The sequence below is a fragment of the Rhinopithecus roxellana genome, chromosome 19 (assembly GCF_007565055.1).
Source record: "Rhinopithecus roxellana isolate Shanxi Qingling chromosome 19, ASM756505v1, whole genome shotgun sequence".
In the NCBI taxonomy this organism is placed as follows: domain Eukaryota; kingdom Metazoa; phylum Chordata; class Mammalia; order Primates; family Cercopithecidae; genus Rhinopithecus; species Rhinopithecus roxellana.
In genome coordinates this window covers 79,083,001-79,096,923 of record NC_044567.1, presented here as the reverse complement: position 1 = coordinate 79,096,923, position 13,923 = coordinate 79,083,001, and the positions used below count along the sequence as shown (strand labels likewise).

Here is a 13,923-nt window from a genome sequence, read left to right as displayed (position 1 = left end):
TTTCTTATGTTTCTATTTGGTTTTTTATTTATTTCAATTTCCTTGTCAAATTTCTCACTTTGTTCCTGATTGTTTTCCAAATTTCTTGTTTTTTTTTTGTTTTTTTTTTTTTTTTTGAGACGGAGTCTCACTCTGTCACCGGGGCTGGAGTGCAGTGGCCGGATCTCAGCTCACTGCAAGCTCCGCCTCCCAGGTTCACGCCGTTCTCCTGCCTCAGCCTCCCCAGTAGCTGGGACTACAGGCGCCCGCCACCTCGCCCGGCTAGTTTTTTGTATTTTTTTTTTAGTAGAGACGGGGTTTCACAGTGTTAGCCAGGATGGTCTCGATCTCCTGACCTCGTGATCCTCCCGTCTCGGCCTCCTAAAGTGCTGGGATTACAGGCTTGAGCCACCGCGCCCGGCCGTTTTCCAAATTTCTTTTAGTTTTCTATCCATATTTGCTTGTGATTTTCTGAAATTCTTTAAAAATATTATTCTAAATTATCTGATATTTCACAGTTCGTCAACTCTTCTGAGTCTATTGTTAGTTTCTTTTGGTAGTGTCATATTCCCCTGAGTCTTCACAATCCTTGCAACTTTATGTTGATGGATGCACATTTGAGGAGACATCCACCTCCTCCAGTTTATGCACAGGTTCTTTGGTGGTATCAGACCTTTACTACTTAGCTTCAGAAGTTAAATGCTGGCCTGTTGTTACTTCCCATTCTGGGGCAGACTTATAGTGAGCATTGGAACTAACACTGCACTGGAACTAACTCATTGCCCTGCCATTTTTTTCTGGTGTGGGGAAGATTTATGGTGAATTCAAGAACTTAAATGCTTCTCTGAAACAAAATCACTGCCTGCCATTGTTTTCTGGTCTGGGGAAGACTTATCTGAGCATTGGAAGTTAAACATTGCCTTTGAACTACCTTGCTGACCTGCCATTGTTTTCCAGTGTAAGGAAGGCTTAAGCAGGCACCAGAACTTAATCCCAACCTTTTAGTTGTTTCTGGGTCAGGGTAAGGCTCCATAGAGCACTTAGGGTTTGTGGAAAAATCTAGCCAGGAATTTGAGTCTTCCCACAGATTCTGCCCCCTGCAGCAATACAGCACCAACCAGTCTCTTTAATATGGCTTCCCCACTGATTGAAGTACAGAGTAGCTGCCAAGATCCATGTACTAGTTCATGTAATCAGTGCCGGCTGTTTGTCCCCAATTCACCCCAGTTGGTTTAGTATTCCTGGCATTTCCATTAGTTCCTGTGGGACAAGACCAGAATGGTCTTCATGTGAAGATTCCCAGACTATTGAGGAGATCTAATGTCTACAACCTCTTACCCTGGAAACTGAATCTAGAGAAATTTTGTGTGAGGGATATTATGATGGCTTGTTGGAGAGGGCAGCACAGTCCAACATGAATATTTCTCTTACCAGTCATGGCTTCTCTCGATTCTGTGGGCCCAGGGAGTTTCTCTGCTTCTCCTCCAAGTTCTGGTGAACTCAGGATGGTATTCTTGTCTTTCGATAGTTTTTAGTTACATTTTTGTGACAGGAGTGATGCCAGACAATCTATTCTACCATCTTGCTAATGCCACTCCCAGTCTTTGCCTGTGTAAATCTTTTGATCCTTTCAACTTCATGGCTAAATTTGTAATAGCCTGATTGGACAGTGCATCTGTTTTTTATAACACTAAAGTTAATAAAATGAAAAAATATATTTCACTAGGATCTTTATCAGTGAAGAAATGATTACAAATAAGAACAGAAATAATTACTTATGGTACTACTTTGATATGTAACCATTAATAGGGTGTGTATACATCTTGATTTGACCAAAACATTCTCACTTTTACCTGTTGTCCCAGTATCTTGTGTGACTTAGCATTTCCTGCTATCCCTTTCACTGTTAAATATGTCCCAGCTTTCATGCTAAGTTATATGTGTAAGAGTACTTTTTATGTAAAAGATGCACCTTTTCTTTTTATGTTTTTTGTACTTTAATTGTATAATATCATTGTGGTCATTATGTATATTTTAAATTCATGCTTTTTTGACAGTAGGTCATAGATAGCTAGACTGTAATTATTTTAATATTCCAAGCAGGCTTTCTGATGTTTTTTCCATATCACATCAACATTTCAAATAGCATTTTATGCACTTAGAACCAAACTTATTTTGTCTTTATTGAGAGACTCAGGGATGTTGGGATAAAGGGACAGAGCCTCTTATTTCAGACTCCTGGCTCCTATGTTTAGACTTTCTTTGAGGGGAGGACAATAGAATGAGCTGATGGGCATAAAGCTGCATAGATATATTATGGGTCTAGTACAGTGGAAGAGTTCTGGGTTGAGAGTCAGGTCTGGTTCTAACCCTCATTCATAATGGAAAAAAAAATTCTCTATGGGCCTGGTTTGCCTGATCCAGCTTTGTACAGATTAAGTAAATTAAAAATTGAAACTGTATGAGTAATTTAACTAAATTGAATACATTATGGGACATGGTAAAAATAAATAAATAAATAGAAAGTACATGACCACTAAAAGTGTAGTTGGCTTAAATAAACCTCTTCATTCTCACTAGTAATAAATAAAATGCTAATTAAGACATACTATTTTTTAATATATTGAAAAAGTAAATTAGTTTAAGTAATACCAAGCATCATTTTAAATTAATAATACCAAAATGCCTAGGGTGCAGTGAATAAACACTCTAAAATGCTGTTGGTGGGAATATAAATTGGTACAACCTTCCTGAAAGCCTTTGGTTATCTATATTGTGAACCCTAAAAAGATCCGTATCTTTTGACATAGTAGTCTATTCCTTAGTTAGCATAACATCAATGTCAAACTGAAAAAAAAAAAACTCTCTAAAAACACATTAATCTCACTTTTGAATATTGTAAAAAACTAAATATTAGGCAGGAGAATCTAGTAGCACATTTAAAATACCATACATCATAATCACATGGATTTTATTCCAGGAATGCAAAGATGGTTTGATATTAGGAGCACTATTATTAATAGTATAAATCACTATACTGATAAATCAAAAAAGAAAAATTATTTGTGTTCCTTTATATACTAGTTAGAGTAAGCCTAAGTTACTGTAAGAGGGAACCCCAAAATGCAGTGGAGAAATTAAATAAGAAAGTTTATTTCTGTTATGCATAACAATCCAGATGTATTAGGATTGCCCAGGGCTAGGATCAGATGGTTCTTTCATGAGGTCATTTAGGAACCTAGACTGACTAGTGAGATTCCTCTGTCATCCTCAACGTGCTTTCTCCATCTCTGCTTTAAAGGCTACTGTTCCGATGGACACCATTTCTTAACCAGCAGGAAGAGAGGAAACAGGTTAGGAAGACAAATATTTCCTTGTAGGGAATTGCCATGGAAGTTGCACATATCATTCTGACATTTTACTGGAGAAAACAGTCCCAGGGCCACACCTGGGGCAGCAGGGACCTGTTTGCATGCACTGTGCTAAAAGTTGCAGGGAGACTATTTTGAAAAGAAATGAAGAGCAGATACTGGGGAACAGTTAACAGACAAATGTCACACACTCATTGCTTTCAGCATTTGGTGCCTAATTTTTGTACAATGGCCCTAGGCACTTAGGATATAGCAGTGAGCAAAATCGCATATATTCCTTTCCCCTCCAAGTTCATTCTAGTAGGAGAGATACATTGTTAGCCATGAACATGCTGCATAAGTAACTTACATAGATTTTTTTAAGTATCAAAGTGCTACTGAAAAGGAAATGATAGAGAAGATTCAGGGAGACTCTGGAGTATCAGGACTGGGACCATTTATATAGTGTGACCAAAGCTGGCTTCATCAAGGAGGTAACATTCAAACAAAGATGAAGGAGTCGAGTGAGGCATGTTGATATTTGGAGGAAGAAATTGCTGATAGAGGGAAGAGCTAGTGCAGACACCCTAATGCAAGAGCATGGCTGGCATGGCTAGGGGATTTAAGGAAGCCAGTGTGACAAGAACATAGTGGACAAGGGGGAGTGAGTTGGAAATGACATTAGAGGCATCCCAAGTCCTGGTCATGTAGGGCCTTTGAGGCTGTTCCAATGACTTTGACTTTAACTCTGAGTAATGAGAGAGTAAGAGGGTATTATGCCATGAAAGGACATGATCTGACTTAGGCTTTAAAAGATCATTCTAGCTTCATGAGAACAAAGGTGGGAAACCAATGAGAAGGTAATTTTGGTAATCCAGATGAGAGGAAATGTTGGTGGCTAGACCAGAAGGGTAGCTGGGGAGGTGATCATATTCTGGATATATTTTAAAAATATACTTTAAGAGTAAATATGGTTTTCTGATGGATTTGATAGGGGGCATGAGAGCAAGAAAGTAAGCCATAGATAAGCTCAGTGTATTAGTCAGAGTTCTCTAGAGGGACAGAACTAATAGTATAGATGTATATATGAAGGGGAGTTTATTAAGGAGTATTGACTCACAAGGTAAAGTCCCACAATGGGCCTTTGGCAAGCTGAGGAGCAGGGAAGCCAGTCCAAGTCCCTAAACCTCAAAAGTGAGGAAGCCAGCAGTGCAGCCTTCAGTCTGTGGCTGAAGGCCCGAGAGCCCCTGGCAAGCCACTGGTGTAAGTCCAAGACTCCAAAAGCTAAAGAACTTGGAGTCTGATATTCAAGGGCAGGAAGCATCCAGCATGGCAGAAAGGTGAAGGCCAGAAGACTCAGCAGGTCTGTTCTTTCCACCTTCTTCTGCCTGCCTTATTCTAGCCATGCAGGCAGCTGATTAGATGGTGCCCACCAAGATTGAGGGTTGATCTGCCTCTCCCAGTCCACTGACTCAAATGTCAATCTCCTTTGGCAACACCCTCACAGAGACACCCAGGAACAATACTTTGTATCCTTCATTCCAGTCAAGTTGATACTCAGTATTAATCATCACACTTACACACTGGAAAACATGGAAAGAAATATGCTAGTTCATTTCTCTGTGAGATGGGATATGTGAATTTTCAATTATATTTTTCTGTATTCCTAAATGTTCTCTACTGTGCATGTTATAAGCTGAACAGTGATGCACAGAAGTCAGGCTTTCGTCATACTATTGCCTTGTCCGTAAGTCCTAGGGCATCTTTAGCCTACTTCCTATTTTCTGCTGCTGGGAGACCAGAATCACAAAGAGGGATGTGCTGGCCCTTTAGCCCTGGCATGACATTAGCTGACATCAGAAACTGAGCAAAGCAGTGTGGTTGTGATGTCACTATCTCACCTCACCCCCACCTAAGAGATTGTGGTGGGGAATGTCAGAGACTCTAACCCTCTGGGCTCAAGTGGCCTTTCTATCAGGGGAGGGAGGCTGTGCTCTCACTACCTTCTCGTTAGAAGTTCTGCCTGCCCTATAGCTTGCACCGAGGGTTCTCATCACTGCTTCTGAGATCTTAATGGGGGTCAACGAAGATGTGGGTTTCTCTGAGTTTAGACCATCCATTTGTCAAGGAAAACCAAGCCCTGAGACTGATAGAGATGAAAGAAGAGAATGTCCCCAAGACAGAGCAGGCAGGAAGTTTGAGGCCTCTGAGGGATACAGGAAAATCTAACCTCAAAGAGAAGAAGGTAAGAACAAGACCACCTCTGTCCTCCTGACATAAGGATCTTGCTGAAAAAATAAATCTCATTGCTGAGCTGACTTAGGCACTGGTAATATAAAAATAGCCCCTCCCCTCAAGGAGATGAATTTTGATGGGGCAGGGATGATGGAACAAACTGTGATCACATTGAACAGAAATAAGGGCCATCATCTAGATATGCTGGACTGCCTGCCCTGGGAAACGCAGGGAGGTGTCTGACATCTGGGGGCAACAGGCAGAATCCAGCAGAACTTTCTGGAAGGGGTAGATTGTGAGCTAATGGCATTTCCTCCCTTGCTCAAAAACTTACAAAGTGCTGTAGCCCAAGAAAAAATGAAGTTGCCACAGCTTCCTAGTTGTCTGGTCAAGGATTTGCATAATTTCATTTCCCCTCTGTACCTTTCCTTGTTTTTCTTTCTTACATATTTATTTTAATTAATTAATTTTAAGTTATGATAACTATGTTTTTACTGTACAGTTCAGTGGTGTTAAGTACGTTTAAATTGTTGTGCAACCATCACCACTGTCTGTCTCCAGAATTTTTCTTTTTGTAAAACTAAACCTGTGCCCACTGAACAATAACTCCCATTTTCTCTCCCCCTAAGCCCTAGCAACCATCATTTACTTCCTGTCTCTATGTATTTGATGCTCTAGGGCAGGGATCCCCAGCCCCTGGGCTGCAGACCTGTACCGGTCTGTGGCCTGTTAGGAACCAGGCTGCACAGCAGGAAGTGAGCAGCTGGTGAGCTACTTCCTGATGATCTGAGGTGGAACCGTTTCATCCCAAAACCATCCTTCTACCTCCATCCTGTGGAAAAGTTGTTTTCTGTGAAACCTGTGCCAAAAAGGCTGGGGACCATTGCTCTAGGGTGCCTGCTATGAATGGAATCATATAGTAGTAGTTCTTTTATGGTTGACTTATTTCACTTAGCGTAATGTCTTCAAGTTCATCCACATTGTAGCATGTGTCAGAATTTCCTCTTAAAAAGGAACAATATTCCATTGTATGTATATATCCCATCCCATTGTATGTATATATTCATCGGCCAGCGGACAGACACTTGGGTTGCTTCCACCTTTTGACTATTATGAATAATGTTTTCGTGAACATGAGTATGTAAGTATCTGTTCTAGTTTCTGCTTTCGGTTGTTTGGGGTATATACTCTGAAGTAGGAATTGGTCGATATGATAATTCTATTTTTAATTTTTCAAGGAACTGCCATACATTTTCCATAGCACCTGCATCCTTTTATATTCCCAGCAGCAGTGCCATCATTGCTAACACTGTTTATAATAACCATTGTAATGGGTGTGAATTGATATCTTCTACCTTTCTTAACTGTCTCTCCCACCACAGATAACATTCTGTGCTGTACCCACTCCCAGACAACTCCATTTTCCATAAATAGGCTGTAAACGATCTCCCTTTATGGCTTCACACACATTTTCCCCTCTGCCTGGAAGACTTGGTAACTCATCTTTCTTCCTCAAAGATGTCCCTGCCTTCCCCCTTTCCACACCAACTCAGAAGCAGTCAAGTTCTTTCTTGTATTCCTCTAACTTTTCATTTATTCCTCTTTTTAAGACAAATAAAATGTGCAGTTCTGCAAGTTTTGACAAACCATCACCATATCAAGATAAAGAACAGTTCCATCCCCTCAAACATTTCTCCAGACCTTTGTCATCAGCCCCACTTCTTTTCTCGTGCCCCAGCTCCTAGTAATCACTCATCTATTTTCTGTGACCATAGGTTCTCCTTTTCTGGAATGTCATGTAGATATTCAGTAGCTGACCTTTTGAGTCTGGCTTCTTTCCCTTTGCATAATACATTAGAAATTCACCCATGTTGTTGTGTGTCACTGTAATCTGTTCCTTTTTGTTGCTTAGTAATATTCCATTGTATGGGAGTACCAAAGCTTATCCATTCTCCAGCTGGGAAATATCTGGGTTGGTAAGCATTCACATAAAGATTTTGTATGAATATACACTTTAATTTAATTTGAGTAAATAGAAATGAGATTGCTGAGCTGTATGTTAAGTATATTTTTAAATTTTATTATAAACTGCCAAACTGTTTCCCAAAGTAGCTACCTGAGTTTGCACTCCCACCAGCAGTATATGAGAGTTCCAGTTAGGTTGCACCCTTCATATTGTGGAGTTCATAATGTTATTTTAGTCATCCAAATACACATATCTCACCATTCATGCATTTCCCTAATGACTAATAATGTTGAGCACCTTTTCCTGTGTGTATTTTGTCATCTGAATATCTTTTTTGGTGAAGTATCTATGAAAATCTTTTTTTGATTTTTTTATTGTTATTTTCTAATTATTAAATTTTGAGAGTTATTTATGTATTCTGGATTCAAGTTGTTTATAATATATGTGATTTGCAAACACTTTCTCCCAAATCAAAGAGCAGAGATTCTTAATTTCTATGAAGTCTGACTCACCAGTTCATTCTTATATAGATCATGTTTTTGATGTTGTGTATAAAAAATCTTTGCCTGACTTAAGGTTGCAAAGCTTTTCTCCTGTTTTCTTCTAGAACTTTTATAGTTTTAGGTTTTATTTTTAGGTCTGTGGTCCATTTTGAGTAGATTTTTGTGGAGAGTGCAATATATGGATTAAGATTCAATTGTTTCCGTATTGTTTGTTGAAAAGACTATCCTTTCTCCATTGAATTGCCGTTACAGCTTTGTTGAAAATCATTTGACCACATATGTGTGGCCTACTTGTGGACTTTGTTTTTCTTCCATTGATCTATATGCCTGTCCTTTTCCAATACCACACTGTCTTGATTACTGTAGCTTTTATAGTCAGTCTTAGAGATAGATAGTGTAAGTTGTCCAATACTGATCTTTTTCAAGATTGTTTTGCCTATGATGGTTTCTTTGCTTTTCTTAGTATCAGCATAATGAATTCTACACAAAATCCTACTGGGATATTTTTTAAAATTTGTGTTTAATCTACATTAAGGTTGAAATCTTAATGAAATTGAGTCTTCTGATCCATGACCACTGAAGATCTTACCATTTGTTTAGGTTTTCTTTAATTTCTTTCATCAGCATTTATAGTTTTCAGCATCTAGAGGCTGCACAAACAACTTTGCTAATATATAAATATGTGTTTTAATGTTGATATTGTACCATGTTACCTTTCTAAACTCATTTATTAATTCTAGTCACTTTTTTTGGTAGATTCCTTGGAATTTTTCTACATATATAATTAGCTGAATACCTGTTGCTTACTAGTTTTCCCTATGAGGCATCAATTTTAATTATGCCACATATGTCAACATATTTTATTTTTCACAGTGGTATATGTTATTAATAAACTGGTGAATTTTGGAAAATGACTCCTCAAAACAAATCTAACCTATGAAGAGTCAAATGTACCAGGGAAAATACATGAACATTTGTAATTTTTCAGTTTATAATCTGTCCTCTGTATCTGTAGGTTCTGTACTCATGGATTCAACCAACCATGGATCAAAAATGTTTTTAAAAATATAAAAATAACAATATAACAATAAAAAGTAATACAAATGTAAAAACAATACAATACAACAACCACTTACATAGGATTTACATTGTGTTAGGTATTAAAAATAATCTAGAGATGTTTTATAGTATACGGAAGAATGTTCACAGTTACATGCAAATACTCTGCCATTTTGTTTAAGGGAGCTGAGTATCTTTGGATTTTGGTATCACGGGAGTCCTGGAACCAATCCCCTGTGGATACCTAAGGAAGACTGTACTTTGTTGTGTCCTATGCCATACATCTGATTTTTAAAAAAATAACAACAATATAAACTAATATGGAATAGGAAAAGTGATCTATGTTTTTAAATGCCTATTTTTAAGATACAAACTATTCTTCATCTTAACGTGCTGTAGTAATCACTCTTTTTAAAAATAAAATGATATAGAAATATTTTAAAGTAGTATTACATATGCATGTATTCTAAATATTCCATTGAATTGGGAATTTTGACTACTTAAATATTTTTACAATTTTGCAAATCATTTCTTCTTCAATATCAGACCACACATATTTTAAAAATTGGTTTTAAAAAAAGCTTTTTACAGCATTGCTTGTGGTATCTTCTTAGTGAATTAGTGACCTTTTAAAAGTTTTTTTAAAGAAACAATATTAGGCTGGGCACGGCGGCTCACTCCTGTAATCCCAGCACTTTGGGAGGCTGAGGTTGGGTGGATCACCCGAAGTCAGGAGTTCAAGACCAGCCTGGCCAACATGGCAAAACTCCATCTCTACTAAAAATACAAAAATTAGCCGGGTGTGGTGGCATGCACCTGTAATCCAGCTACTCAGGAGGCTAAGGGAGGGGAATAGCTTGAACCTGGGAAACAGAGGTTGTGATGAGCCGAGATCATGCCACTGCATTCCAGCCTGGGCGACAGAGCAAGACTCTGTCTCGGGGGAAAAAAAAAAATATATATATATATATATATATATATGTTTAATAGTTGATAATTTTTTTAAGTATTAGAATCCCCAAATTGTGTAGAAAATCCCTTTAAGTTCCACACATTATATTCCCCTTAAACGTATTTTATTTCCTGTAATTGGTTGGTTACCTCAGTAGAGTATATTTCGAACTTTATATTCTACATATATGTATATATATACACATAGTATAATATAAACAAGCCTGAAATAGATGCCAAAAAGAGTTACTAGTACGCCAACACATACATATTTCCACAATTTAGAGTACACTAATCCATTTCAGTAACTGCATAGCCTGTATCACTGCACTTATGGCTAAACACTGGTTACCCAGCCAGGTGTAGAGCATTGTACAACATTTTTTGGGTTTTTTCAGAATGTATTACAAATTATTATTTTAAAAAAGAGCTACATTTTAAGCGTGTGCAGATGTGAATTTTGGCTTACAGAACTGTTTTTAATATTCATCTATGGTATTTTCTTGGCAAAAAAAAATGGACATTTGTTCCCATTGCATGACTGTAACAGATCAGTAGACATCCTAGGAATACTCTAAGGAAGCAACCCCGGGTCATGGAAAATATCTCATCAAACATTGGTATCTTTGAATCTTATTTGTGACAATTGCTTATGTTATTGTACATTTCATATTAATATTGAATATGGAATTCTAACAGAGTTTTCAATGAGCTTCTAAGGATTTGTAATTTAGGCCTATATATCTATAAATTGTTGTAATTATATTAGGGATTCTGGTTTTTCTTCAACCCCAACTACCTTATTAAATTGAAGGAAGTATCATACATTTTACATTTTAGAGACTTCCTGGGAATAAGAAATTATCAGAATTGCCATACTTAGATTATAACTAATGGCCCATTCAGTCCTGTATTTGATATCTAATTTCACAGAGAGGCTGTAAAATGGATGATGTGAACTTACAAATCTCTAGTTTCCTTAAATAATTTATGAGTGAATGAGTCAACATATATTTAACTAGCATTTACTGTATATTTAGGTCAGTGCTGGGGAAAATCACGAAAAGATATTGTCACTGCATTTTGGGGGCTTTTCTTATTGCGGTGACAATGAGAAATACAAGTAAAAAAGGAACTAGAAGACTATCTAATCATGCATGGTAAACTTCTACTTTAGGGTACAATGCTGGGAAATCTGAGAAGGTCTGTAGGAATCGGGATCTTTTATGGAAGAGAGACAATATTTGAATTGGCACTAGATATGAAGAATTTTCTGAGGCAGTCAAAGGGGATAACACGAGGAAGCTATGAGCTTAGGAAAAATCGGAAGAATGTCAGACAGTAATTGTTTATGAAAATCCCACTTATTTTAAAAAGATTGAAGATGCTTTTTAACTTTTTTAAAACTTTTATTTACACTTACTAAAATGTTATAAAAATAGTACAGGGAATTGCCATATGTCCTTCACCCAGCTTCCCCTAATGTTAACATCTTATTTATCTATAGTACAATTGCCAAAACCAGGAAATTAACAGTGGCATAATCTATGAAATAACTACAAATCTTATTTTAATTTCACTAGCTTTTCTATTAAAGTCCTTTTTTGTTGTTGTTCTAGGACCCAATGCAGGATCTCACAGTGCATTTAGTTGTTGTATCTCTTTATTCTCCTTCAATCTGTGTCACCTCCCCTGTCTTTCCTTATCTTTCATGACTTTGATGCTTTTGAAGTGTACTAGCTGCTAGTTATTTTGTACAATGTTTCTCACTTTGTTTATGATTAGATTGAGGTTATGCATTTCTGGCAAGAATAATACAGAAGTGATATTGTGCCTTTCTCAGATGCATTATATCAAAGGATCCATGGTATCAAAATATCTTGTTATTGGTGATGCAAACATTGATCACTTTTTAAAGATGGTATCTGCCGGGTTTCTGTGCTGTAAAATTAATCGTTTTCCATTTCTAAGATGAAAATATCTTGCGAGACATACTTTGAGACTATGCACATATTCTTAGACTTTTGTTCACTAATTTTGTCTGAACCACTGATGAATCTTACCTGAAATAATTATCTGTTCTTTTACGCACAGTTACTTTGAAGTTGTATTGTTTTTCTAGCTTTAAGTTATGCTGAGGGTGTGGGGTTTTGTTTTGTTTTTATTTTTACTGTTTCATATCATTAGGAGAGAAAATATTGGAAGCTCAAGGTCGCTTTTAAAATACAAGATTCTTTTAAAGTAAGGAATCACATCTAACAGAAAATAAAAGAAAAAATAAGGTGAGGCTAGTGGTAGTGCTCATGAAAACACAACGCACTCTGAGCGTTGGATAACTTCTGCTGAAGAACCTATATTTGACTCCACATTTTTCAGTAGCAAATGTCAATTTAAAAAGCATCACAATTAAAACAAGATTCAGTGCAATAAACTTTTAAAAGTCATCATTTCAAAAATTATTGGATTGAAATCTTTAGAGAAAAAATTACAAGAGATTCTCAACAAGAGGATAAGTGTAATATGGTTAATTAACATCTTCAGCAACATCCTCATGGAACATATTTTTTTTCCTTAGAATGGAGGTGTAATAGGTATTATTTTGATTTTAACTTTTCTAAAAATAGAGTGACTATTAGTGTGAGACATAATGTATTAAAAGTCAATCTGAACTCCAGAAGTTCTTTAAGAAGTCACGAACTGTATTGTTTCGTGAAATCATTTTATGATTAAACAAATTAATGAGCAGATAGTATTTACTTGAACAAAAATTAAATTCCTGCTATTTGAATGCTACTGTGCTAAATAACCAAAACCCTGTTATAGAAGTATTTTTTTCTGAAGTAGAAATCATTTAGTTTCAGACCATCTGAGGGGGATTAAATGGGGGATGTCCCCAAATAACCTTATTACAAGATAGTCTTATAATAGTAACCTTGAGGAGAAAGTTATAATAAAATTGAGACTTGCCAAGCATTTGCCTTGTTTAATTTTTGAAAGACTTTGGCTTCAGGTTTTGCTTCTGATGATCATTCACTGGAACTGAATCCAGAGGCAGGATGGTGGGGGAGTAGTAAGCAAGGGGATGAGATATTATTTGCTGATTACGCTATCTTTTGCTAGTTTTCTATTTCTAAAGAGCTAAAAATGTTTAAGATTTTGATATCTTAAAACATGTGACTTTTGGTATTCTGCAACGAGGGCTTTGTTATTTTAACAAAAAGTTTTTAAAAGCTCTTTTCATGATAGTTAGATAAATGGCTGCCTACCTGAGGAATGCAAAGTAGATATATTTGTATATTTAGAACCACTTCAAGTGAAAGAAAAATGTTTAATTACTTCCTTCACTGAATATCACATTGATATCTGACCCTCTGGGTTACTTTGTAAATTGCTACAAGACCAGTTTAGTTCAGTTAAACTTCATGTTCAAGTTTAGCATTTATTGAGTAATGACAGTGTAAACTAGGCAGAGTGTTAAGTGTTGACAATACAAAGAAGAAAAGGCATCATCACTAATCAGGACCTAAAGGATGAAAATATATTTTAACATAGGTTTTTTAAAAAAATACAAATTAGTTTATTTCACATAAAATATAGCTAAGAATAAAATAGCCCCAACATAGTAGTTCAGATTAGATAAAAAGCTTACTCAGGGTAAGCAAATTACATTTGTCAGGCTCTGTAGAATTTCCATGTTATCTGCATTTACTCGGTTATAAGCTGAAAATAAAATACTATAAAAGTTTCCAGAGTAGTGTTTCAGCATGATTTTTAACTGGTCTGTACCATCTTTTTAAAATATGCCTTATATAGCCAAGGAACTAGACAGCACTTTGATAAAAAATCCAGATGTTGGAACTGGTTTATTTTTGAAATACCC

The 13,923-nt window shown here is 36.5% G+C and overlaps 1 protein-coding gene across 15 annotated transcripts in view; it reads left to right on the top strand.

Moving 5' to 3' along the window:
• Nucleotides 1–13,923, top strand: part of CEP112 (centrosomal protein 112) — a 569,199-nt gene that overhangs the window by 371,043 nt on the left and 184,233 nt on the right. Inside the window, exon 1 of one of the 15 annotated variants that reach the window (XM_010379991.2) lies at nt 5,175–5,574. The exons of the other annotated variants lie outside the window; for them this stretch is intronic. Within the exon in view, the coding sequence (XP_010378293.1) occupies nt 5,419–5,574 (156 nt within the window). The 5' untranslated portion in view covers nt 5,175–5,418. Of the gene's footprint in view, nt 1–5,174; nt 5,575–13,923 lie in introns of those variants that run through there. 15 annotated transcript variants of the gene reach the window in all.